Genomic DNA, 27,939 nt, shown 5'->3' on the forward strand with positions numbered 1-27,939 from the left:
TAAAAAAGTACTGACTGCTGAGTATTGTTAATCACAACTTCTGTCAGCCAGGAGCTAGTAGGAAAGTACCTGAGCATTAGGAGAAGCTTGCAGAGTTTTATGGTTAGTGATCTAGTACATTATTTATCCTCGCTCAGTCTTCATCGGATGAATCACTGTCATCATGGAGATAAGGAAATTCCTCACAAACTGCTTCTCCATCTTCCTCATCAATTGAGAGAACACTTGGATCCACCACAATCTGCCTGTGATAAAGTGAACACAGGTTAATTGAAATGATCAATATCTTGCATCCTCACTTTCTCAGTCCTGTTGAGCTCATAAAATGACACCATCATTTTAGTAACAAAATATTTTACTTTGTAACTTTCACACAATGCAATACCAAAAGTATGTCTACAAAGAAAGATTAAGCTATTTTACAAGGTACAGTACAAGACAGGGACCGAACATGCAATATACATGTACTGGTACATATACCTACCTGCAAGTCCATGTGCATACAATACAAAACACCTATGCACAATTACAAATTTAAACCACAGATAAGCACCCACCTATATTTTGACTTCACCTCACTCATTTGATGTTGTACGTCACTCAATCTTGCCAACATAATGCAGCACAGTCCCTCGTATGCCTCCACAGACATGTTAGTAGGACAGACTTAAAACATTTTAAGATTGGTTAGGGGCAAATGTATCCTACTGCAGCTTTTTACAGAAACATACAATGTCCATATTTCTTTCCTAATGATCTTTACTAGGTTAATGTGTCAGCATTAATACCAATCATTAGCTCATCCATTGAACATGGTTACATATATCTTACTAAACAAGTAATTATATGCATATATATATATATATATATATATATATTTATTTATTTATTAGACAAAATGGCATGAAAAAGAAAGACCTGTTAGTATTTACTCCACAAACCTGTCAAATTTTACAGTATCTCAGAAACAGTAATGAATACTTACTCCCTTCTTTCAAGTCACCTCTGACCAACTTTATATCATCACCTAATGTCTTGGAGACACCAGCCAGTAACTCCCAGTGTTGTTTCATCTCTTTAATGAGAATAGTCTTTTCTTCTTTTAAACGAGACAACAGCATTATCTTGTCAAACACAATCTTCTTTTGTCTCAAGGGCACAGTGGATTCTGTAAAGATAAATACTGGTAATAGCAAAAAAAACACAAAAAAGATTGACCGACAGTAAAAGGCCTTGCAATGTGATATAAAACTACATACCGTATTTTCCGAACTATAAGTCGCACCGGCGTATAAGTCGCACTTATATTTCAAGGCCCTTTACAATAAACACTTTACTGGTCACTAAAGACATGGTTATTATTTTATGCTTGTCTACTTACAACTTAGATGTTTAAATATGTTCATTGATATTTACAAACTAGTGCCAATATAGAATAGACCAGCCAGATGAGTAAAAAAACTGAGACTAATAGTCCGTAAAATACGCAATACAGATGCACTACAAGTCATTTGTCCCAAGCCATTTAGCATTTTAAATGCTTATGTGACAAAAGTGATGTATCACTTTAAAAAGCATTTGAAGTTATTTTGTGAAGTTGTTTAATTATCTCCAGGTTGCTATGTAATTGTTTGTCGTTGTGTTGAACTAGTTCTGTTACAAACTTTGTCAGCACATTTGAAAAAAAAAAAAAAAAACCTAGGATCACTATATTCTCAATAATAAAAAAGCTAATAAAACGAGTTATTTAAGAAAAACTATTGTCTACCATGCCCCTCACACTAGGAATGATTTACATAGAGAACTCAAGATTGATGCTTTGGTTCCTTTAGGGCATTTTAAATCCATGCCACAGAGCATAAACTCTCGCCAAAATTTAACCTATGATGTTATTTTAAAATGTATTCGAGTCAACTGTTTCATTAATAGCATAATTAGGATGTAAAAGCCACGTTTAAGCTTTATTGCAGTCTCATTGTTCAGTCAAATGGCCGTTTGAATTGAAGTGATAGGGGCATTGCTATTATGGCATGAAAATTGCTATCCCTAAAACACTAAAAAGGCTCAACATAACATTAAACTTTTCTCTAAGCATCACCAGGGGCTCTACACAGAAACTAAAGCTTTGAGTACATTGTGTACACAGTTTACTAAAAAGAAATGTTTTGAACAACTCAATGTAGCTGTTTGTCTTTCCAACTGCCTCTATGTTGACAGTCCAAAAGTGTCGATCTCCGAATGCGAATGAACAGATATTAGGAACTATATTAGGAACTACATGGTCAATATTGTTTTTCACTAATGACAAAACAACAAATTACACATGCATTTATATGGAACTAAGCTTTAGGAGCTTTTTCATGTTTACTCTCCTCCCTGTTACTTTGCAATCAGAGATCGACACTTTTTGACTGGCTGAAATGAGAGACACCAGAATCACTGAACTGCAAAAATAATTTTGACAAAACCTTGCATTTTTGTAAACTTTTTGAACACAAACAATGTTCTCAATGTTCGAGTTCATGTCTAGAGCCCCTGGTTATACTTTGAAAAGTTTCATGTTATGTTGAGCCTTTTTAAGGTTTTAGGGATAGCAATTTTCATGCCATAATAGCAATGCCCCTATCACTTCAATTCAAACGGCCATTTGACAGAACAAAGAGACTACAATAAATCTTAAACGTTAGCTTTTACATCCAAATTATGCTATTAATGAAAAGGTTGAATCGAACACATAAAAAAAAAAAAACACCATAGGTTAAATTTTGGCGAGAGTTACACTTTAACCATTTTATGTAGAATGTGCTGTAATTGTTATTCTTAATAATGTTTCTTGTAATATTATTTTACATATTCTGTCCACAAGGCTCAGCTGTAAAAGAGACCAAGGACTCAGTCTGATTCTCTCTTTATAAATAAATGTAACATAAAACTAAACTACATGAAATCTAATTGTGCACTATTGTGGTAAGTGAAGACAAAGACAACTTAAATACTGCGTTGACAATAATATTTCCTGTTCCAATCTCTACCTGTTTCCCAAGGCCAAATTGAAAAGTCTTGTGCTAAAAGGGTGTCTGCTGGATCCACAGCCTCTGCATTTGAGACCAGAGCATTGTATGATGTTATGGCCTCTTCTAGTTTGCTCTTCTCTTTAGCAATGGCAGATCGCTTGCGTTGCCTGTCTTTGTTGCTGTCTACAAGGAGGTAACACATGAGCACAGATTTCAGAAAAATATAATTTTAATAAAATACACACATTATGACATTTCCATTCAGATTCATAGATTACTTTCACAAGAATGTGTAGGATCCTACAAAATGAATTAAAAAGAAAACTCAATCACAAACCTGTCTCTCTGTACAACTCCATTTTCTTTTGGTGGATTTTAAGGACCAAGCCTTCCATTAGACGCTGCAGCCCCAGTGGATCATGCGAACTGATGGTACTAGGAGCTGTTTGCAAACAAAACGATAAATGTACAAACATAATATTCAAAAAGTTATACATTCACATTTCACAAATGGAAGGGCGTAGGAGCGGGTGGGGAAGGGGGACAAGATCCCTAGTGGCAGTTAATGTTGTCCCACCCAATAAAAACAACGATTGTTGAATAAAATGAGTCCCCCTCAATATCAAACTCATTCCTACACCCTTGCACACATGACATGATTTCTTTAGATTTAGTAACACACTTACTTGATGCTGCCCACAATTGAACATCTGTGACCCACTGCTGAAGATCTTCACTTGTTTTGTTCAGGTGGGATTTGGTCATCTCAATCTCCCCTGCCACCTCAGCTGTTCTCTGTAATGTCTGTAACGTACATGAAGTTATACTTGCAAACAGTGTTGGGTCAAGTTCTTGAAAAGTTCATTTGAGTTAATTTCAGTTGTTAAGTTCACAAGTTTTGGGAAGTCCCAAATAAAAGGTCTCATATTGTAACCTTTTTTAAATAAATTTTCTCATTAGCTCTGCTAAAAACAGGTCGATTTAGGTCTGTCTAATTAATGATCACGAGCCTTTCTTCTGATTTGCCGATTTGATAGACGCACAAGCTGTAGTGTGTGTGCAGTGACTGAAGGAGGAGCCTAGGCATTTGTGACATCTCAAAATGCAGGAATTCAAAACGGCTCGTTTTCAGGCACAGCTTCTAAATCTGTTCTAAATATAGGCAGTGTGCGTTTGTCTGACAATCGACAGTGTAGACACTTGGAAAGGTAAATACATAGCACCTAGACCTTCATTATGATAATAAAAGCCAGAAAAATGTCGATTTTGACAATAATGTGACCTTTAATACAAAATTATATAGGACAAAATCCAGGTATATGGAGTTCATATCTTACCGGTGACCATGATTGATATTTTCTTTACTCTTTGTATTTGCTTTATAGGACACTGTTAAGATATGAACTCCATTTACCCAAATATTTCGTCTAAATTAGGGACTTTCCAAAACTTGTGAACTCAGAAAATTAACTAAAATGAACTTTTCAAGAACTTTACCCAACACTGAATGCAAAGGTTAATCTAAATTGGAATTAATGAACAAAAACATAATACCCAATGTACCTTAACATATCTTTGAGCAAGATAATTGTGAAGATTTAACTTTTTCCTTAGGTTCCATCCACGAACATGGATAGTGATCATATCTGTGCGTGCTGAGAAAAAAAATGAACATGTCCATTTGAAATATTGCACATATTTAACAAGACGTTAATTAAACCCAACAACTCACCAGATTTGGTCATATATTTTGTTGTCAATGCAGCACGTGACATAAATGAATTGACTGCTTCCACTTCCTCCCCAACAGTCAAACCTGCATTAGTAGGAAATATAAAAAAAATGTTAAGGAACAGATCCATATGGGTACAAGTGGCATAGTGGTCAAAGTTGCAGAGAGTCAGCAGTTCGAGCCTGACTATAGCTTCTCTGACTTTGCCAGGAACTCCAAAGTCCAGCAGAAACAATGCAACATTTTACATACAAGCGTGAAGTGATAATGACACAACAACAATACTAAGAAGGGCCCAAAAACATTATATACCATTGTAAATGTTAGCGATTTCCTTTAAAAGTGTAACTTAAATTATGATATGGACATTTAACCTGTCTATGAGAATAATCCAATGACAGGTTTATCAGTAGATACTGTAAAGCAGGGTCTCAAAACGGTTCCATAGAGGGCCTAGTGTATGCTTGTTTTTGTTTTTTTCCTTTCAATTAGTGACCAATTAAGATCATAACCAATTAGTGACTTACTTAGTCTGGTACAAAGTAAAAGAGAAAACCTGCATACACTAGGCCCTCAATGGAACAGGTTTGAGACCACTGCTCTAAAGTTAAAACTCACCAGCTCCCTCTTGGTTGCGGCCACCCCACTCCACCTGTTATGCATAATCATTGCAGCACTGTATCAAAATTACTCGTATAATAATCATCATTATGTATTTAGAATTAAAAATAAATATATAATCAATACAATTACCTCACATTTGGTTGAATGACCTTTTGCATGCATAACCGATAAGAATGGTCGCATTTGCAAAAGATACTCTAGATCAGGAAAGGCCTCACACACTCTTTTTAAGTATGGGTAATATTTGCACATTACATCAGTGCAGACAAACTCAATCTTTCGTGTCTTGCCAAGCTCTTTTTGAAGATAAAGAGGGTATGCAAACACTTCTCCACGGTACATCTGTAGTCCTGTTACAAAAGATTTAGTTCAAAATTCTAGTATAATCAAAGACAAGAAAGTCTTGGTTAGCTTGGGTTCATCAGAGTGCTGAACCTACCATTCAAAAGAATGCAGTGTCTACAGACTGAAATCATCACACCCTCTTCATCAAGTTTGGATTGAGACTTCTTGTTAGACTCACTGCCAGCTTTAAAGTGCGAGTTTCCACAAATGGGTCGGCCTGGTGACTAAGAGAATATTTTCACAAACAATTATTATTGTTGTTAAATCATCATCATAGATCATCATAGATGACCTGTAAGTTGTACATGATAAAATTGTCTCTTATGACTGAAGCATTAATTGATTATATTTTTCCATAACTTACAGGTTTGATTTTGTCTCTAATAGTTTGCAAAAACTCTGCAACCTCTTCATTTTTGGCAAAGAAGGTTCCGTCAAAATATGGATTTTCATTTATCCTACAAAAATACAAAAAACACTGAATGGACTCTGACAGGTTTAGGTTTTGTCTTTTAAAAGATAAATTACTTTAAGTTAACTTACCCGTTGCGATTAAACCTGTACATTTTCCTGTTCCCATCAAGAGACACTGCCACCATATCCTGACTGCAAGCTGGACAGGAGAAATGGTCATCTCCAAGAAGTGTTTCCATCTCATGTCTACAGTACGTCCATTCCAGAAAACTGCGCTGAAAACAGTCCACTGATATTGTACCAACCTAGTAAACATAAAATAGACTAGTTATGGTGAGAGTTGCAGTACAGTACAACCTGACTTCTCCTAATCATGATTCCACAACATTTCCTTTCCTTGTACATCTAGCCACAACTTTCTTATTTATAAAACAAACCTTTATGTCAATGGCTATAACCCCCTCACCCACTTATCCTCTACATTATTACATTTTGTTTAAATCTGACTTACTCTGCCAGAACGCATTGAGCGGCTCAGCAGCATTCTCACAAAGGCCTGTCTGGATAGGCCAGGTGCCGTGACTTTAAAGTCTTCAAAGGTATTAAACAGGTCGACAGTGTAAATCGTCTGAAACTCAATGGTTCCAGGCCAGTACCCATTTAATATAAGGTCTTTGACCTCAGGTGTCCACGATTTTAGGCAAGACTTACAGGTTACCAAAGGAAGAGAGAGATCATAGCGACCTGTTGGGTCAAACAGAGATATTCATCACAACCATACATTACAAGCCTTTGTACTTGCTTTACACATTCTATATTGCAAGTTAAACAAAGGTAAGCACCATTAATATTTATGAAGATAACGGCACGACCAGCATTCACCGAAACATCCTCAGCACCACAACAGCAAATCTTTTTGGGCAAAGCGATCGGTAGGAGACAATCTGGAAAAACAGACATCAATATTAATTGATGTATTAAATTACTTGAAATGTAATCCAATCCATATAGCGGTCACATACCTTGCTCACTCACTACATGTTCACCACTGCTGTCTTTTGTAACGATGCATTTCGGTGACATGGCTTTGTAAAAGCCTCCCACAAATGACTCCCTGTTGTGTAGAACATACTGGTGATGCACTGACACATCACAGTTACTGCAATACAGTTCTTTGGGGAGGCAGTCTCTGCATCGAATTACAGCCTCTTCCACATTACACTGTTGGCAAGCTTGTTGAGGTGTCCTTCCGCTTGTTAACATGGCTTGTAAAAGATGTGGTCTTGATTTTTGCCACTTTTCGTCACATAGTTCATGCCGCAAACCCCAGGTCCGTATGTTGGAAGTTTCTGATGGATAAATGTCTGGGCTGTCTAAGCTCTCCTTGAGTTCTTGAATATTTTTGTCTTTAGAGGAGAGGGATAAATGGAGTTAAAGTATTTCACAGTTTTTTCCAGCCCTGTACTAAATGGCGTCAGCCATAGAATTTTCATATCCTGTAAAATACAAAATTAGTTATGTACATCTATTGTATCTGACATTGTCTATTACCAATCAATTGAAGTGTCTCCTCAAACCGTCGAGGTGAAGTGCCTGTTTAGGAATACATACAATAGGTATACAATCAGCAAGAATACATGCAGTGCAAAAATGTACAACATTTCTGCATGTTGTTAGTTATAAAAATTAATAATAGTACATTCTCACCATCTGTTGTTTCAGCAATGTCTTCTGATGAATTTTCATATTGAGGTCGTGTCGACCTCATTCGACATTCAGATGTGACTGGAAAATCATATGAAAACTTTAGAGATTGTTTTATGACAATTTAGAGGAAATGACCCTTATAACTGACATAACACATAACTGTTACTACCTCTTGAGGGAGTTCGATTCTCAATAGTCAATCGTCCCAACTGGTCCCTCTTTCTCCACCGCACTGAGTCAATGTTCTTGCTCTTACATTTGGCCTTGCATGGATCCTTCTGGAATAAATGTATTGATTAATAAATTGCAGCTAAATGAAATTGTACTCGTTGAATTGTATAGTCTAGTATGCAAATAAATGGCAACTGTTATCATTTTTATAATTGCATCCGTTTTGAAAATGTGTCTAGTTACATTTATTTATATTTGAGTAAATCAAGTTCATATTTGGGTTCAGATGGGTAACTTAAATCTATGCTCAAAAGCATTTCTCAAGAATATATCTACTGGATATCTATATCTACTATACTCTACTGGATCCATATTTTGGACGCCTTACATCCTAAAGGTTTAAATGTGGATTTTGACATGAGTATCATGCTATAGTCACAGCTGTACTGTTTTTTGTGTATAAGTCTTGAATACTGCAGTTTATGAAGGTGTTACTGATGTTCTTGCAGTTTCCATGGACTTGTACTTATATAGCAAGCATGAATGAATGTGTGTATATATGTGCCTATACTTTTGGTATATGTATATTTATGTCTGTTTCTTGTAATGTTTTTTCACTATGTTTTTGCACTATGTGGAGTTAGTGTTGATCACCTAAAAAACTACAACTCCCACCATTGGACTACAACTGGTCCTATCTGGCCTCTGCAGGTGTGGGCGTTCACTGTTGATTGTCCTAATGTGTTTGAACACAGTTAAATGGAATGTGACATTGAGGTTCTGTATGCCCTGAGGATGGTCTTCTGACCGAAAGCTTGGCTATTAAATTTGCTTAAAAGGATTTAAGTGTGCAGACAGTTTATTTATTTATTTTTTGAGTTGTCTAGTTTTGTCTAACAGGCACCTTGTTTACCGTGAGTGCGGTGATACTCCTTCAAGAATATATCTGTAAAAGTTATTCATTGGAGTCTATTAAATATAACAAAAATTGATATCTCACTAGAAAGGCAACGCAAATGTTCATGCAGCTATGTACAACATAACATTAACCTATAACAGTTGTTCCCACCATTTTTATGAGACTGTAGCCAAAGTAACGTTAACTTACCTCTTTAGTAGGCTACCCTAATATTAATTTTACTATGCCTACGTGTCTTGAATTATGGGCCTACAGCTGTTTGTGAAACACTGATCTAAAACGCTTATAAATTGTTATTTTGGCTACCACTCGTTTGGGCTAACATAACGTATATTCTTCTTTACTTACCTTTTCATGTACTTTGTCTCTTAATTCGAACTAATTATATCAATTAGCCGACTATCAACATAATCGTCCACGTCTCCAATGAGTGTAGAAACGTTCGGCCCATCAAGAGAAATCTGTTTCTGTAGTCTCTTCCTTCTTGCCATGTCACGTCTACTCTCAGGGTTCTTGACGCTGCTCCAGAAATACGCAATATTTTACGTTTGCTTATTTTTAGATGTTGTCTATTCAATATCGTTCAACTGTTTTACCTCTCGTATTAAACTCGCAGTCACAGTGGTGTACCTGTCCTTCATAAATACTATAGGCCGCCGCGTCATATATATGGCCCGTGTAAACCCCACTTCCGGAAAATTAGGGTTCAAATGGCACCATTTCAAACTAATTTCCCGTTTCATTGAATATATTAGCTAGATTTCCATTCTTCTAGTATTGTACAAAACATATTAAAAACATATAAAAAAACATGTACATTGTACAAAACATTTAAAAAATAAAATGCAGTGGTGGACGAAGTACACATACCATGTACTTGAGTTAAAGTAAAGATACTCAAGGTAAAATATTACTCAAGTAAAAGTAGAAGTGCTGCCTTTAAACATTCACTTGAGTAAAAGTACAAAAGTATTTGCCTTCAAATGTACTTAAGTATCCAAGTACTATGATTTTTTATGGCCATAATGTCCTATTATAATTTGTCACAAGACTCTTGCTTAACTCAGTCTACATGAAGACTAATGTCACTCTTGGCACACCAATCTATTAATAAAATGACATTAATTAGTCAGATGTATATATATATATATATATATTTGAATGTAATACATTTGTGTGTTTAATTTTGGAGGGAAGGGACTGTTCCCAAAAGGTATAATACATTTACAGTATTTACTGTATATATTTTTCTCGAGTGTCTATGGTCATAATTATTAACATCCTAATGTTATGATACATTCACATAAACCTGCACAACGCCAATAAATATATATATATATATATATATATATATATATATATATATATATATACACACACACACACACATACATAGAATATATATATATATATATATATATATATATATATATATATATATTCTATGTTATGGGAGCAGCCAATTTCCCTCCAAAATTAAACACAAAAACGTATTAATGCAGTGTTTCTGCTACTCCCCAGAAAAAAATGCTATTATATGCAAGTCATTTTAGTGTCAACATAATAAGCAATGTACATTATGCGTCAATATTTACCGATAATTGCTGCAATAATAGCTGCTGCTCTCTGCCCCACTTAAAATCATTGGCAACGCAATTTGTTTGGAACTATTGAGAGCTACACGAATCACGTGACCGCGCGGCGGCGAGATCACTGTCGCAACCGTCTATGTTCGCAACTCTCATATTTAACGGCTCTGGGGTGCGTTTCCCGTACAACGACGTAACTTGCTGCTCCACTACCGTAGTACGATGCACTGTTGAAGAAATCAACTTGCTAGTCTCGACTGTTTCCCGAAACCGTATTGTCGCAAATTGGTTGTTCAACCACGTTGGTTAATGATGTCACACATGTGGTGGAGTAAAAACTACTTTTAATGAATCTGTTTGCAATCGAATTAATGCTAGATGTTTTGCTATAAATTACGGACATGTCATCTGAGGACTATCTCATATTTTTCTCAGTTATTTGCTTTATTTCCAGATTCAATCATAGGCTCGTTCTTACACACTAGAGCACGTTCACGCATGCGCACTCTTCAAAAACGGTGCTTTAAATCTATTGACAAACTAAAAGACATAAAGGACATTTGTATGTCTTCTAAATAAAAGATACTGATTGTACTGAATGTCATCTTGCTTATTTGGCTCAAGATAATAATTTATTAAGCCCACATGTTATAATAACAAGAAACTCTGCTTCTAACCACAGGTCGAGAGCTGTCGTTCCAACCACACAACTCTGCGATGCTGTTTGGGAATGTTCGTTGGAACGATGGTTTCGGGAAACACCGACTCGTTGAACTATGATGATAACGACGGAACTTGTGACCATAGTTGGCTAACAATGCTTTTGGGAAACGCACCCCTGGTTCGCGCTTAGTAAATGCCGCCAAGGCAAGTTCAAAACAAAGCGCGCGCGCTGTACTGTGATTGGTGGCTCGTTTGACCAGTTACGTTTTTATCCACTCATAAATAAAAAGGAACGACTGATTTTGAAAATGTAGTAGAGTAAAAAGTAAGATATTTGACTTTGAAATGTAGTGGAGTTAAAGTAAAAGTCTCCCCAAATTTAAATACTTCAGTAAAGTACAGATACGCAAAAAAGCTACTTAAGTACAGTAACGAATTACATTTACTTCGTTACTGTCCACCACTGATAAAATGTATAGATTTACCTGTGATAAGCAAATAGGTATATTTTATAATTGTTTATAAAATTGGAATCATTTAAATTGCGAACTGTCAACGAAACTGCTGGAGTAACATCCTGGCCTTACAACATTACTCTGTGGTGTGTCTTCAGCCTGTTAAATCCTCCTTAGTTTTTGTTGTTGCTGTAGTTTTTGGTGTTTTATTTAAAGAAGACAACACCCTTACAAAAAAACACATGAATTTCACATGTGAACGCATGAAGTGTCTAAAAACCACATGTAATTTATTGTGACACCATGTAGCCTATTGCTATATTTCAACATGTGAAATATTGTGAATCACATGTGAACCCACGTTTGAACCATATGCGTAATTTACCCCCAAAACTGGCCAGTGCAACCCTGCCCCAAATATCTTATCATAATGATGAATGAAAATGCATTTGTTTTTGTTTTTTCTGTAAGGGGCAGTTTAGGAAACCTGTCTGTTGCTAAAGCCAAACCTTCCATGGGTGCTGCCTGCTAACCCTAAGCATTGAACAATGAAGTGCAATCATGTTTATTGTAGATGATGTGCACATCGTTTCCTAAATGTAAAGGAACTGGACAATATATTTGTGAGGTATTTTGGAAGTTACTCAAATTTCACTAGCTTTGCTAAAATGTTCAGACACACATGAATGTGTATCTTCAGTATTGGACTGAATGAAATGCATCAAGCTAGGGCCAGTTGTACTGTTAGGGGGCCAGTTACAATATACATTATTGTTTAGGTTGGCCACATGGGGTCCAAGCTTGTTGTCACAGGGGCACTGCCCCCTGCCAAATACATACAAGTGGTTGATTCTTAAATACAGTAGCCTACTTTTTGCTAGAATAATTTGCAAACAAAATTTTCCTTAAAATATTTTGAATGCATTTGGCTTAAAGGCCATTTGCCACATTATCACTCCATTTAAATTGAGAGTGGAAACAGCTAAATACGTGTTAATAAACTGTAAGTCTCATTCTGTATTTCAGATTTATTTTACAAGACGAGACGACTGATAACTTGTCCAAATTTGCAATTGCTGCAAAAATGACAAAGTTTAACATGCATTACACACACAACCAATGGGTCTATTTTAAAAGTGTGCAACATACTTATATGATTTCGTTAGGATACAGCAATTCTGTTTATTCAGTTCACATTAGAATTAAAAATTCTGATTTAGACGACTTGGATTCAGTTATTGGGAACGCACTCAAGTCGGACGTTAAAGATGTCAATTTCAGAACTACTTAGAATTGCCTGGCTAACGTCAGACATCGTGCGCGCAAGGCAGCGGCAGCATATAGGAAAACTGAAAACTCCAGATATACAGTCAATGGGAACTTAAACTACGCCTACGCGCATACAGGTGAAACTCGAAAAATTAGAATATCGTGCAAAAGTTCATTAATTTCAGTAATTCAACTTAAAAGGTGAAACTTATATATTATATAGACTCATTACAAGCAAAGTAAGATATTTCAAGCCTTTATTTGATATAATTTTGATGATTATGGCTTACAGCTTATGAAAACCCCAAATTCAGAATCTCAGAAAATTTGAATATTACATGAAATCAATAAAAAAAGGATTTTAAATACAGAAATGTCGGCCCTCTGAAAAGTATAATCATGCATATGTACTCAGTACTTGGTTTGGGCCCCTTTTGCATTAATTACTGCCTCAATGCGGCGTGGCATGGATGCTATCAGCCTGTGGCACTGCTGAGGTGTTATGGAAGACCAAGATGCTTCAATAGCGGCCTTCAGCTCTTCTGCATTGTTTGGTCTCATGTCTCTCATCTTTCTCTTGGCAATGCCCCATAGATTCTCTATGGAGTTCAAGTCAGGCGAGTTTGCTGGCCAATCAAGCACAGTAATACCATGGTCATTGAACCAGGTTTTGGTACTTTTGGCAGTGTGGGCAGGTGCCAAGTCCTGCTGGAAAATGAAGTCAGCATCTCCATAAAGCTTGTCTGCTGAAGGAAGCATGAAGTGCTCTAAAATGTCCCGGTAGACGGCTGCGTTGACTCTGGACTTAATAAAGCACAGTGGACCAACACCAGCCGATGACATGACTCCCCAAACCAACACAGACTGTGGAAACTTCACACTGGACTTCAAGCATCTTGGATTGTGTGCCTCTCCATTCTTCCTCCAGACTCTGGGACCTTGGTTTCCAAATGAGATGCAAAATTTGCTCTCATCAGAAAAGAGGACTTTGGACCACTGAGCAACAGACCAGTTCTTTTTTCTTTAGCCCAGGTAAGACATTTGACATTTGAAGCCCATGTCCAGGACCCGTCTGTGTGTGGTGGCTCTTGATGCAGTAACTCCAGCCTCAGTCCACTCCTTGTGAAGCTCCCCACACATTTGAATGGCCTTTTCCTGACAATCCTGTCCAGGCTACGGTCATCCCTGCTGCTTGTGCACCTTTTTCTTCCACACTTTTCCCTTCCACTTAACTTTCTATTAATGTGCTTTGATACAGCACTTTGAGAACATCCAACTTCTTTTGCAATTACCTTTTGAGGCTTTCCCTCCTTGTGGAGGGTGTCAATGATGGTTTTCTGCACAACTGTCAGGTCAGCAGTCTTCCCCATGATTGTGAATTCAACTGCACCAGACTGAGAGACCATTTAAAGGCTCAGGAACCCTTTGCAGGTGTTTAGCTGATTAGAGTGTGACACTTTGAGCCTACAATACTGAACCTTTTCACAATATTCTAATTTTCTGAGATTCTGAATTTGGGGTTTTCATAAGCTGTAAGCCATAATCATCAAAATTATATCAAATAAAGGCTTGAAATATCTTACTTTGCTTGTAATGAGTCTATATAATATATTAGTTTCACCTTTTAAGTTGAATTACTGAAATTAATGAACTTTTGCACGATATTCTAATTTTTCGAGTTTCACCTGTAAATACTGATTCGAGGATTTTAGCGGGAGGCCTTGGCGGGAATCGATTATTGTGACATCACCCGTCTGGACCAGAGTGCATTCTCGCCATCGTGACTGCAGACGATCGCAAAAAAAACAACAATCGATCAACCGAACACATTAAGAAGTAAGTACAATAGTTCTACATTTCGACCCCTGATTTACTGATATTGGGGTCCGGAAGGTCGGGGCATTTTTTTATTTGTTTTTATTAAAAGCTAAGTGTATTTATCCAGGTATGCCGGGAGGTAAGAAGAACCAACGTCAGTGTGTTGCTTGCCAGCATTTAATATATGTTGCATGCAAAAAATGCCCTCACTGCAAAGCACAGCAGCCCTTAAAGAAAAGACTGATTGAGGCCAGAACCAAGTTTGCAGCTCAGAAGTCTGAATATGTCAAACACATAAAGAAGAACTGTAACCAAACCCATGTGCTAGAGTCAAGCTTCAAAGTGGTAAGTGGTGCATACTAATAAGAATGCAATTTACTGTAAAGTTTGACTTTTTTAATTTAAGATTATTCTGAACATTTTTAATCTGCATTGTATGTAAGTACATTTATTTTTTACCCAAATACTCTTAGTAGGTGAACTCACATGATGTGAAATATAAGCATTACTGTTAATTTGTATTAAACATGTAGCTATTCTAAACCTGTGATATGTATATTTAAATCACTGTACTCGACTTTATTAGGTGCATTCAATTTTAACAAAATAATGAACTCTTGGGGTTTACATTGCATAGGCTAGTTGTATCATAGCCTGATCTCACCCCAAGGTGTACATCTAACATAATGTTGTGTTTATTTTTCTATAGAGACACCAAATTAAAATTAAGTGTGCCTAACCTTAACCGTTCCCAATATAAAACTGTCTTTTCTATATAGCACACTAACTTGTAATTTGGTGTATGAATAACACATAAATGTACAGTGTAATCCCGTGTTAGCAAGGGGTGAAATCGGGTTGCAGAGCCATATGTCCATTATGGAGATCATATTGCAGCTTTTCATATTCAACGAAGAAATAAGTAATACTACTTTGTTACTAGTTTACTAGTGTACTTGCAATGTAATTTACACATATATTGGTGTGATCACATTTTAGCTGGATCGCCTTGAAGCTATTGGATACTACCCAATATTACTTTTGGGGAGAAAAAAAATCAACATTTACTGCAGATGTCATCAGCAGCATTGGGCTGAATCTTCATGAGGAGCTTGTGGGAAAGCTGAAGGAGGTCTTTGGGTCAATCCTGAAGTGTGAGTGAATGTTCAAAATTGAAACATGTATTTGGTGGTAATTACTGTACATTTATGGTTAATAATTTAATTTAGAATTATTTCATATTTGTGATTTCTAAATGTTCATAATTATCGTCTAAAGTGTTTGTGAAATTGTTTCTGTTTCTTAAGTACACTCCGAAATCTGGAGAAGGAGAAGGTAGCTGAAGTTGAAGACAGTATCCCTGCTAGGGAGTCAGCTGGTCAGGAAGAGGATATTATGCAGCAAGGTACAGACTGTTTTCCAGTCAACACCACACTAACGTAGAAAGGGATGTTTGTGTATCCTATAGGTGCAAAAGAATGTACAATGGGCTTGCAACTTTGGAAAAAATGAATAGTTGTCCAAATTCTGTATTTTATATTAATATTATCTCACATTGTAACCATGTAAAACCAATTATTCTATTATTATTTGCCATTTGAAAAAGAATTGCTGCTACCCAGCCACACATCTTTAGAATCCGCTGTAGCATAGCTAAAATATAGACATTGATGGGTACCATAACAGTAATTTTTAGCTGTAATGCAGTGGATTTTTCATAATGACAATTAACACACACTGAACACATTTTTTACGGAAAACTTTTGTTTTTGCCCTCACTTTTCATGAGCTGAACTAAAAAATGTAAGACTTTAGTGAGCACTTCTCCTTTGCCAAGATAATCCATCCACCTCATAGGTGTGGCATGCCAAGATGTGAATTATACAGCATGATTATTGCACAGGTGTGCCTTAGGCTGGCCACTCTAAAAGGCCACTCTAAAATGTGCAGTTTTGTCACACAGCACAATTCCACAGATGTCACAAGTTTTGAGGGAGGGTGCAATTGGCATGCTGACTGTAGGAATGTTCACCAGAGCTGTTGCCCGTGAATTGAATGTTAATTTCTTTACCATAAGCCGTCTCCAAAGAAGTTTCAGAGAATTTGGCAGTATATTTGGCAGTATATATGTGGGTGAATATTATTTGTACAGTAGGATATAGACATCATTATTAAAAAATATAAATAGGCCTAAACGGGACCTATACAAAGTCCATTTACAATCGTGACTAATTATCTTATTCAGACTTACCTTCTAGTTATACCATTCTAAACTGTTTGAACATTCCATTTCTCAACAAGCATCACAGTAGTTTTTGAGATTTACAAAACAATCATTAAAAGTGAAATAAATAATATAATACTGGTAAATGAAAACTGGCCATTTACATTATCCTAAATCTTGAAGTTGAATTGGAGGAGCACACAACATGTACAACAGCCTTTGACAGAAACAATGATTGACAAAGAATCAAAGAACAGGGGCAGACTAAATATAAATTCCGATAATGTAAACCAGGTGTGAGTAATGGAACTGAACTGAAGAAGCATAAGAAGTCCATAACCGCTGTGTGATAATCATGTCCAGGAAAAACTAAAAACCAGGAATGCAATATAGTAAACTAAACACAGACACAAAGGAAAAACCATAACCGGATTAAACTAGACACAAGACAGGGAAACACTAGGAAAACCATTAATGGAATTCCATAAAAACAAGATACAGACATGCAGGGGAAACCATGACATGAACACTGCAACATCATCAGTATCCCTGGTTTTACTATTGATAGGTATGCAATTGGTTGAAATTAACAATTTTGGTTTTATTCCATAAACTATTGAAAACATTTATCTAAAATTAAAAACATATATTTATATTGTCATTCAAATCACGTATTTGCAGAAAATATCATCTGGTCAAAATAACAAAAACATGAAGTGTTTGTCAGACCTCAAACTATGCAAAGAAAATTAGTTAATTTTTGTTATTAAACCACACAATTCTAATATGTTAACTTAGGAAGAGTTCAGAAATCAATATTTGGTGCAATAATCATAATTGTATAATAATAATTGTCTAAAAAAAATGGCTATCATGCATCTTGGCATGCTCTCCACCAGTGTTTGACATTGATATTGGGTGATTTTATGCCATTCCTGGTGCAAATATTCAACCAGCTCAGCATTGTTTGATGGCTTGTGACCATCCATTTACTCTTGAAAGAAAATGCAGGTCTCTCAATATTTTCCAGAGCTCTAGGGTAATTATTCTGAGATTTAATGTGGAGATCCATTTTCTGCAACTATGCTCTTATGAAACATGATCACATTGCCTGTATCTGTGAAGTCTCTTTTTAATGTCCACCTTTGAAAAATGTTGTTATTATGTAATGGGTAGAACATTATATGACACTCTTCTTTTGTTATAAGGTCCTTTAGAAACTGACACTGTGGTGCTCACCCTTACCCCATGTGTGGAGGAAAATGAAACTGTGTGTGAGTATTCTGCTGGACCAGATGCTGCAGTGACAGACTCCACGATGGATGTAGCTGAGTGTGAAGACATGGCACAAACAACATTGTGTGGTGATTTGGTTCAGCCTGCAGAGCACGGTAGGCATTCATTCACATTGGGTTTAGGCCCACTTTAGAACCATGAAAAACAAATGTAGAAACTAACCTATAAATACTGTTGTCCATCATAACTTGTTGCAGTCAAGGACACCAACAACACAGAAGTTGTCCCAAAAAAGAAAGGGAGAAAAAGTTGTCAAAAGACACGTAAGTATTTGGAACGTCTTGTCCCTTTACTGTGCTTGTCTTGCCAAAAAGCGAGACAGAGATCTGAGATCAAGGTGATCATAGTGTTTTAATTGCCTGTACATGTAAAAGTGAGGTATCTGTATAATATCTTGTTTCCTTTTCCTTATCATCTTATTGATATACTGCATTCTGAAGTGATCCAATAATGTTGATTAGAAAACATCAATGCTTCCGTAATGCTTATGTCAGTTGTGATCATATAGGTCTGCCATGCGAGGAATGTGCAGAGCGGACATCGTCTGGAAACTTTCTTTATTCAAAGATTCTAAAAACAAGAGGGGATCTGGTAAGTTATTGATTCTTTCATAAAGATTTCATAAATATTTTTTTTGTTTTTTTTGTGGGGGTGGTATTTTTTTATGACAAGACAGTGGTAAACACAGGCTAGGTAGACAGAGAGCGGAGCAGGGCTTAAAGGGATAGTTCACCCAAAAATGAAAATTCTGTCAGTAATTACTCACCCTCATGTTGTTTCAACCCCCTAAGACCTTGGTTCATCTTCAGAACACAAATTAAGATATTTTTGATGAAATCTGTGAGATGGATCACTCCTCCATAGGCTTCTAAGGGATTGAAACTTGTTCCCCAAAAAGTTATTAAAGACATCATTAAAATAGTCCAAGTGACTACAGTGGCTCAATCTTAAGTTTATCAAGCGACGAGAATACTTTTTGTGCGCAAAAAATAAAATAAAAAATAACGACTTTATTAGGGCTGCAACTTACGATTATTTTGATAATCGATAAATCGGACGATTCTTTTTTCGATTAATCAGATAAAAATTCTATTTGATTTTTTGTTTATTATAACTAAATAAAACCGGGACTGCTCGCCACAAGGGTATTTATGTGTAAAAGTGTACTTTAAAAAGTACAAAAGCCACACATTGAGTTTTACTAATTTCAATATTTGCATTGTTTTTAATGATAATTGCTGATGGCAAGTTGCCAACCATGATTAATGTAAAAAAAATTATATCCAACATATAATGTTTTAACACAATTTTTGTTAAAACAAATTTACACAGACACAAACTAAAAACATCTCAAATATATAATTCATGTAATTTTTATTAAAAATTAATTGAATTATAAGGATAAATTGATAAAATAAATATAGAAAGACTGAAAACAAGCGTTTGAACGTAGAGCCGCAGTAGATCGCGTTTGAAAAACAATTAAAACTTAAGACAAATGCTATAAAAAGAGAATGGAATAGAGGTAACTTACGCATCAAGCTAACAGGCTTGATTAAAAGGACAGGAAAAATGATGCATTAGTGCACAAGCATTCGCTGAAAACCACTGAGTACAGTGACTAAACAAACTAAACAATATTTTACTGCTGCTGTTATTAACTGCCTTTATATTTAGTGCTTCACATTGTAAACACCGTTTTAATTTCACCTATTTCTGCGGTGGCGCTATTTTAATCCATCACTTATGTTGCGAGCGAACTGATTGCGCAACCTGATGCTCGAAACAAAATACAGACATCCCAAGTCTCCCGGAAGTTCTGGGAGTCACCCGCACATTGATCGCGGTTCCCTGGTGCCCGCAAACTAGTTCAAACTCACGGAATCATGAGCGCGCATGCGAGACAGAAGAGACTGTGCTCCAAACCATCCGTGCGCAGGGCAGAGTGGCGAGGGAGAGAGACCTTGCGTGTGTGTGCCTGTGTGCCTCATGAAGCGCATGTTAAACAGAGAGCATCATGATTGGCCTGTTTCAACCAGTCACCAGTAAACAATCCCCGTGACGTAATCAGACCAACTAATTGATAAAGACATTCGTTGACAACGATTTTCATAATCGATTATAATCGATTAGTTGTTGCAGCCCTAGACTTTATTCAACTATTAATTTCCTTCTCGGTGGGCCTCTAGTCAGTTCACTAGTGTAACAGCGTAAGCTTCTGTTGTTGTACGTCACACGCATCACACGCATGACCAGCATCGGCCAATAGTGAGCCTGCGTGTGACGTAGCTCTACGCTATCACACTACCTTAACTGACTAGAGGCCCACAGAGAAGGAAATGAATAGTTGAAATAAAGTCATTTTTTTTGTTTGTTTTTACACTCAAAAAGTATTCTCGTCGCTCGATAAACTTAAGATTGAGCCACTGTAGTCACTTGGACTATTTTAACGATGTCTTTAATAACTTTTCTGGGAACAAGTTTCAATCCCTTAGAAGCCTATGGAGGAGTGATCCAGCTCTCAGATTTAATCAGAAATATCTTAGTTTGTATTCCGAAGATGAACGAAAGTCTTACGGGGTTGGAACAACATGAGGGTGAGTAAAAACTGACAGAATGTTCATTTTTGGGTGAACTATCCCTTTAAACAAATTCTTAAAAGTGAATACAATAAAATCCTATAAATTGTCTATGTTCCTAAATCGTTAGAAGTACTTATTTAACGGCCTGATCCATCAGTCAACTCTCTCACTCAGGAAGAAAAGGGTAGAGCTAGCACTAGGGCTGGTCCGAATACCATTTTTTAAGCTTCGAAGCTTCGGTAGTAATGAACATCGAATATTCGAAGCTTCGGAATCTCTATAGGCTATGTCTGTCTGTCCGTTTGCATTTTGATTATTTCGAGAACCGTTCATCCAAACGACTTCACAAGGGAGTGCAGTGTCTATTTGGTGCAATATAGCCTAGATAGACAGGTGAGATGCAACACGTTCAGAATTAATAAACTTTTAATAAACTATAGAACAGCGCGAGCAGGAAGCGGTGCGCCTCACGCGAGCAGAGCTATGCTCCTAGAACAGACACTGCACTAGTGATATAAAACACACACACACACAGGTCTGTTAACTTAAGCAATATTTTTAATAAGGTAGTCTTATAATATTTTTCTTACTGACAAAGTAGGGTAGATTTCAATAAATAAAAACGAAATTTAAATAAATAAAAAATAAAAACGAAATTTAAATTTAGAAAACGAAATTTAAATAAAGAAAAACTAAATTTAAATAAAGAAAAACGAAATTTAAATAAAGAAAAACGAAAAATAAATGAACGAACGAACTGTAGCCTAATAGCCTAAATAAAGAGCAATAACAATTTCAATAACATCACACATTTCAATTAACGAACAGTTTAAATAAAATAAATTCCTTTATATAGAATTAAACAAACTGTAAACAGAACAAGGTAATTTCAAATTATTAATGCGATTGCGAAAACAAATTGTAGGCTGGCTAGTGTAAATAGCGCAGCTCACATTTCAATAAACAGAAAAAGTTGAACTTTCAAATAAATCACAATCAGGACAGGTTGCAGTCTACCTACACTCCCTTCATGTTGTGTGCGAGGAAGATGAGTTTGTCCACATTTTCAGGTAAAAGGGAACTTCGGGTCTTATTAACGACGTAGCCAGCTTTTGAGAAAATCCGCTCTGATGGAGTTGAAGTGGCCGGAATGCAAAGGAGGTGTTTGGCTGCAAATGCCAGTTTAGGGTAGCGGTCACTGTTTTGTTTCCACCATGCAAGTGGGCCCGACTGTACTTTAGTAGTGTCTTTCGAATATTGCTCCATCTCTTTCTTTGCGCCTTCTCCGTGTTCTTCTTCGTCATCATCGGACTGCATCAGCATTGAAATCTCCTGCTGTTTTTTTTTTTGGTGGTGGCGTGATAAAATCTCAAAGTATCCTATATTTCGCAGTAGATTCATTTAGATTGATAATAACGGGTAAAATTGATAATACATTTTGTTTCTATTATTCTATGTTCCACAATGTCAAAGCAACGCAGCTTAACGCAAAATACAAGCTCAGGCGTGCACTTCTGTCCATACAAACTCCGCTGTTCTGCGCTCTAGCCAGAGAATACTCCCGTTGTGCAGGAACACTTTTAGTAATCCAAGAAGAAGCAAATATATTTATTAAGTAGCTATAACGAAGTTATATGTTAAGTATTATATTTCACCAGATTTTATAGTGTAAAACATATTCAAGCGTGAATGAGAACCGTTTCGAGGGGGATGCCAGGTGTGCAAAAAAACAAAACAAAAAAAAAAAACGAATATTCGAATGTCACATTTTCAAATCGAATACCAACCCACTGAACGAATATTCGAATATTCGGATATTCGGGTCCAGCCCTAGCTAGCACAAGTGTTACAGTACATCACCTGGAGAGAAAGGGTCTGTCTAGATTCATGCTTTTGATATAACTTTGCAAAATAACAATTAGTATATGTTATTTTTTAAATAAAATCCCCAAATCTGGAAGCCCAATTGCTTTTGGTTCATAAAATATACATTTTGCATAATAAATGTCTGTAAGACATTTAAAGTGATGGTTCGGAGTCAGTTAACCCTAGGGTTTTTTGCAACTTGACATCGTTCCAAACAACCCCTCATCAGCTTATATCCCTTGTTAAAACACTGGTCGAGAAAGCGCTATCAGCTGATTGACTAAATGCATGTGCTAATGGATCCAAACGGGCTTAGTACATTACCCCAATAATAATGCCCAGAATCGTACCAAACTTCGACAGTAGTACAAATAGTTTTTGTACTTATAAAACGAGGCATAGCAAAGTTTGTAAGAACACCAGAAGTATATAAATAAATCTTGCCTGATGGCTCCTAACGCACGACATCCCGCGAGATCAGGCACAGAGCAAAACATCAATTGCCGGAAGACACAAACAAGCAAGAAACGAGCGAATAGCAGCATAGTTGAGTTTGAGGTGAGCATCGAATGCGACAATGAGTGGATCAATTTCAAAGGTCGACCGTACATATTCAAACCTGAATACACGGACGAGAAGCTATAACTAAATGGAGGAGATGTGCTCTGTGTGTGATGTCACGGGATCTGGTGCGGTAGAATCTGAGATTAGCAGCCACCCATCAGATATGTGTTATTTAAATATACTTCTGCTGTCCTTACAAACTTTGCTATGCCTCATTTTATAAGTGCAGAACCTATTTGTACTACTGTCAAAGTTTGGTATGATTCTGGGCATTATTAGTGGGTTAATGTACGAAGCCCGTTTGGATCCATTAGCACATGCATTTAGTCAATCAGCTGATAGCGCTAACTCGACCAATGTTATAACGGGGGGTATAAGCTGATGAGGGCTTGTTTGGCTCGATGTCAAGGTGCCAAAAAACCCTAGGGTTAACTTACTAAATGCAACAAGTCTAATGTAAATGTTGAATGATTAAAAAAACATATGCATCTTTTTCAGGGATTTATTCGATGGCGTCCGTGTGCGACCTGGTATGTATGAATTTTAGGCAACATTACAACACACTCTATGTCCTGGAACAGTGATTATCAAAACTCTCCAAGGGGACCCCTGATCACCACACAGTTTTGTTCTAGCCCTGAGCAAGCACTCCAAGTAGATTCAGTTTTGCTACTGTTGCTCTGGAATACATATAATACAGGGGTGGGGCAACCTGTTCCATGGAGGGCCTTCAATTAGAGCATAATTAGGACCTAGACTGCCAGGTGAGGGGAGATCCTAACCAATTAGTGAGCTTCTCCATCAGTCTGGTACAAGGGAAAAGAGAAAACCTGCATAAACTTGGCCTTCCTAGGACCGGTTTGACACCCCTGGTCTAATATATTGCATGGCTGGGGGGTCCTTCGAGTGGTTTTGAAAACCATTGGTTTTGATGTTTTCAAGAGCATTTTTGGTTGCTCTGTATAGTTTTTAACCCAAGGCTACAGTAAAGTGTACAAATTCACTTATTAGTGAATGAAATCAGTAGAGAATGAGTAGGTAGAAAGTGTAGTTTTTAGTTTAGTGTCTTGTCTTGCCATAATATTGGCACACATTTAAACGTGTATGATCAGTACTGTGGACCACCCGTATGTGGTGCAGCACTTTAAGTCGCTGCCAAGCAGCACAACCTCATCAATATGGCCAGTGTTTGAATCCTGGTCAGCTAATTACAATTACGCCAGGTGGGTCTGCTTGGGGTGGCATTAATTGGTACAACATTGCCCAGGCTAGACAAGTAGTCAGACACAATCAGGCTGTCAGTCTTGTGGGATTTCTTATGTGCAAGTCTGCCACCTGTAAATTCCATAATGTTTGTATACTGTTGAATATGTAGAACCTCGGATAACCCTTACATTTTAAAGCAGAACTTGGTAACAATTTTAAGTTAATAAAACTGACTAGAAATCATTTGGATGGTTCAACAACCTGTTCTGGTGAAGTTGGTGACTTTCACAGCTCCCCCCAGCGTTCCCACGCGGAAAAGCAACCTTGCAACTTGGGCTCTACCGTCCCGGCAAAATAAAAATTGGAAGTCTCGTGATAAGTGAGAATGAGCGAGAGACACAAACTGCTTTACGGGCTCGATAATAACAAACGCACATGAGCAGCGGTAGATAACTACAGAGAAGGGGAGTGAGCTGTTTGTACTACAGTGTTGAGAAATATACGGCCCACAGCTGTAGGGGGAGCTCGTGGAGAAATCATGCAACAACAAAAGTCACGATCAGCGAAGAAATGACCAGATCTACCGAGCTTCTGCTTTAAAACTTTGGAATCACCAGGAAATGTGTGTGTTTCTTTGAGAAAATTATACCTTCATTCACCAAGGTGGCATTAAATTCATGAAAATATGTATTGTTTACCAGTGCCTATGTTGCAAATGTCTATCACTGTTGGAAATGACAGATTTATAATTAATTATTTAAATACAACAAAAAAGAAACTTGTGTCATAATGATGAAGTGTTTTAGCTCATCCGTAAATAATTAGGTTTTTACTAACATTTTTGATCAATTTAACAAGACCTTGGTGAAGCAAGGAATAGATTTTTTATTAAAACACTTGAACATTCCTGGGTGATTACACATTTCTGAATTGTGGTGTAGAGCTGTCTGGGTTGAACAAGCGTTGTGAATCAGAGGAAGCGATTTAACCATCTTGCACCCAAGTGAGGTTCCTGATGAGACAAATCTTAGAGAGGAATTGTACATGAGAATTGTGTGTGAATACAAACAGAGGGAACAATGATCATTATTAAAGACATAACTATGCAACGAAATGAATCTAACCACATCTTTTATAGGTGAAACATTATACCTGTTAACTTGGACAGCTATTAGAACAAGGCTTACATTACATAATATACATGTTCTTATTATTGCAGTCCTATCTATAGTAAAAAAAAGTCTATGTCAATTATATTATTGAAATATGGACACTCAGTCATGTGTATATAAAGCTGTGTATGCTGAATGGTAGTACAGTATTTTCACTTTCGTTACAGAAACAGTAGCCCCTACTGTACTTACAGTAAGTTAAATAGGATAGTGAATAAGACATTAAAACAGTTGCTGCATTTTCTCATATGATTTCTTACTCTCTTTTGAAACAGTGGGACCAAATGGAAGGACAGTTGGGAGCCTTTGTCCTGCCTTTGCCGCTGAAATAATTATGGCAGCTATAGCAGATGTGAAAACTACAAAACTACAATGAGATGTTGGAGTCCATGTGATAGGATGTTTGTCCAGAAAATAACTCAAATAGCTATTTACATTGGCAAGAAGCTGCTATGTTTAGAGTTGTATGTGTAATCAGTGTAAATAAAAAAAAGAATATCATTCATTTGTTCATTTTCCATCTTTTAATGAGCGTAATATGGTTCATTATTCTGGACATTTACTCTGTATAGCCATTAATAAATATATCTTTGTGCATAAGTGTTGAGGTCATAATATAAGTATCAAAAGAGCAAAGGCCTGTATACTGTATTATGCTCTACTGGACAATGTTTTAACTTAAGTCAAATCTAAATGACTAACAAAAGGTCAGATTTGGAAGCATTATTATGTGTACTTTTTAATTTATTTGTAGAATCAAATCACCTGGGTTTTTCAATGATGTAGTTGGTCAAACACAATACATAATGTTTCTCTATTTTTTAAATTGCAGTCTAGATTTTGAGTAATATAATGCAGTTTTTAAATGGGTTTACTTTTAGTCATGAAATTATTTCGGACAATCTGTATCTGCACAACATTCTAGTAGTGACTAAAGTGACAGAAACAAATGCGCAATGGTTGTAGACACAGCTGGGGACGCTGTTTTTCGGAGGGCTGTCTGGACTATTGTAATCAACAAACGAAGAAGAGTAAGTGCGCACACACGCACACACTGATAACTCATTGACACACACGTGAGTTGGGATCCAATGACAGTAAAGGTTGGATCAGGGATGCATGTTTGCTCCGCAAATTCATGTCATAAATACTGTATATTAGCTGATCAAATATGTATGAAAAATGACTTAAATTGTATCATGAAATATACAGGTTTGACTGTAGTCATGTCGTCCCATGATGAATAATAGGCCTAATCATATTTTTAGGATATATTTGGATGCAATTATATCCTAAAGTTGCAGAACGTAATCAAACGTTGCATATAGGTCCCATGAATAGATCTAAAAGAATAGCCAATTCAAAATCTCACATCTAACATGAAATGAAACATATTCTTTATTATCACTTTAAAAACAGGTAATTAACAGTTTTTCTCCAAATTGTCTAATATAGTTTTGGGTTTAAATCCAAGCTGTTGAATGAAAATGCAAGTAGTTAGCTAAAATGTAATGATATTTGCTACACGTACGACAAGGGGAAATTGCACGTGTTTCCACAACTGCATCACTACGCGTTGCCATGACATTAATTCTTGTCGGAGTTTTGAAAATATTAGAGAGAGAGAGAGAGAGACTGACTGATGAGTACACTAGTAACAAGATGGGCGTGGCTTTTAAAAGTGCCTTTGTGTGTGTCTGTGGTGCTTTGAAGATGCCAAATTTGAGGGACCTAAAGAAGAAAAGAGAGAGAAAAAAAAAACATTTCACACCAGTATTCTCTTAATCTGTGTTGCCAGAATGGGCTAGATGTAATTTCCCAATTTATTTTAATATAAAAAAAATTCCCAAACAAAGCCACAGCAGAACTTTATATATATATATATATATATATATATATATATATATATATATATATATATATATATATATATATATATATATATATGAATCAGTCAATAATTTATGACAGCATTACTTATTATTGTATATTAATTGTTTTATTTCTTATTGAAAAATTGTGATGAGCCACAATTTTGTAGTTATGAAATCAATTGTATTGTTAATTATGGATTTATTTGGTTGTTTATTATATATTTTTGAGTGGATTTTAAACAATTATGCTGTAAAACAAACAAATCTGGCTTAATCGTTCTTCACTCTTCACTGAATAGAGTGCCGAAGTTATGACGTCACTTTGTAGGACAACTCGGAAGTGAAAATATTTAGAGGCTTTGTTAACCACATACCTTATTTCAGGCGATTTAGCAAAAACCCATTAATAAAAAAAAAACATAGACTTTAGGGCGA

At 36.4% G+C, this 27,939-nt stretch overlaps 1 protein-coding gene and 1 long non-coding RNA gene across 2 annotated transcripts; one reads left to right on the forward strand and one right to left on the reverse strand.

The window, feature by feature from the left end:
• Positions 1-133: 133 nt before the first annotated feature.
• LOC127642094 (uncharacterized) lies at positions 134-8,110 on the reverse strand. Its single transcript, XM_052124834.1, has 19 exons — positions 8,006-8,110; positions 7,837-7,914; positions 7,681-7,722; positions 7,152-7,535; positions 6,972-7,073; positions 6,641-6,873; positions 6,259-6,434; positions 6,080-6,173; positions 5,810-5,939; positions 5,500-5,720; positions 5,365-5,398; positions 4,747-4,830; positions 4,578-4,669; positions 3,701-3,818; positions 3,352-3,456; positions 3,033-3,197; positions 986-1,168; positions 558-666; positions 134-245 (listed from the first exon to the last, which is right to left on the reverse strand). The coding sequence occupies exons 2-19, from the start codon at positions 7,895-7,897 to the stop codon at positions 134-136; spliced, it is 2,445 nt and encodes an 814-aa protein (XP_051980794.1). The 5' UTR covers positions 7,898-7,914; positions 8,006-8,110.
• A 15,068-nt stretch (positions 8,111-23,178) lies between these two features.
• LOC127642095 (uncharacterized) lies at positions 23,179-26,124 on the forward strand. Its single transcript, XR_007970272.1, has 3 exons — positions 23,179-23,246; positions 23,751-23,782; positions 25,906-26,124. It is a non-coding gene; the product is annotated as an uncharacterized LOC127642095 (long non-coding RNA).
• The last annotated feature ends 1,815 nt before the right edge of the window (positions 26,125-27,939 follow it).

This window comes from Xyrauchen texanus, unplaced genomic scaffold (genome assembly GCF_025860055.1).
Source record: "Xyrauchen texanus isolate HMW12.3.18 unplaced genomic scaffold, RBS_HiC_50CHRs HiC_scaffold_374, whole genome shotgun sequence".
Lineage (NCBI taxonomy): Eukaryota > Metazoa > Chordata > Actinopteri > Cypriniformes > Catostomidae > Xyrauchen > Xyrauchen texanus.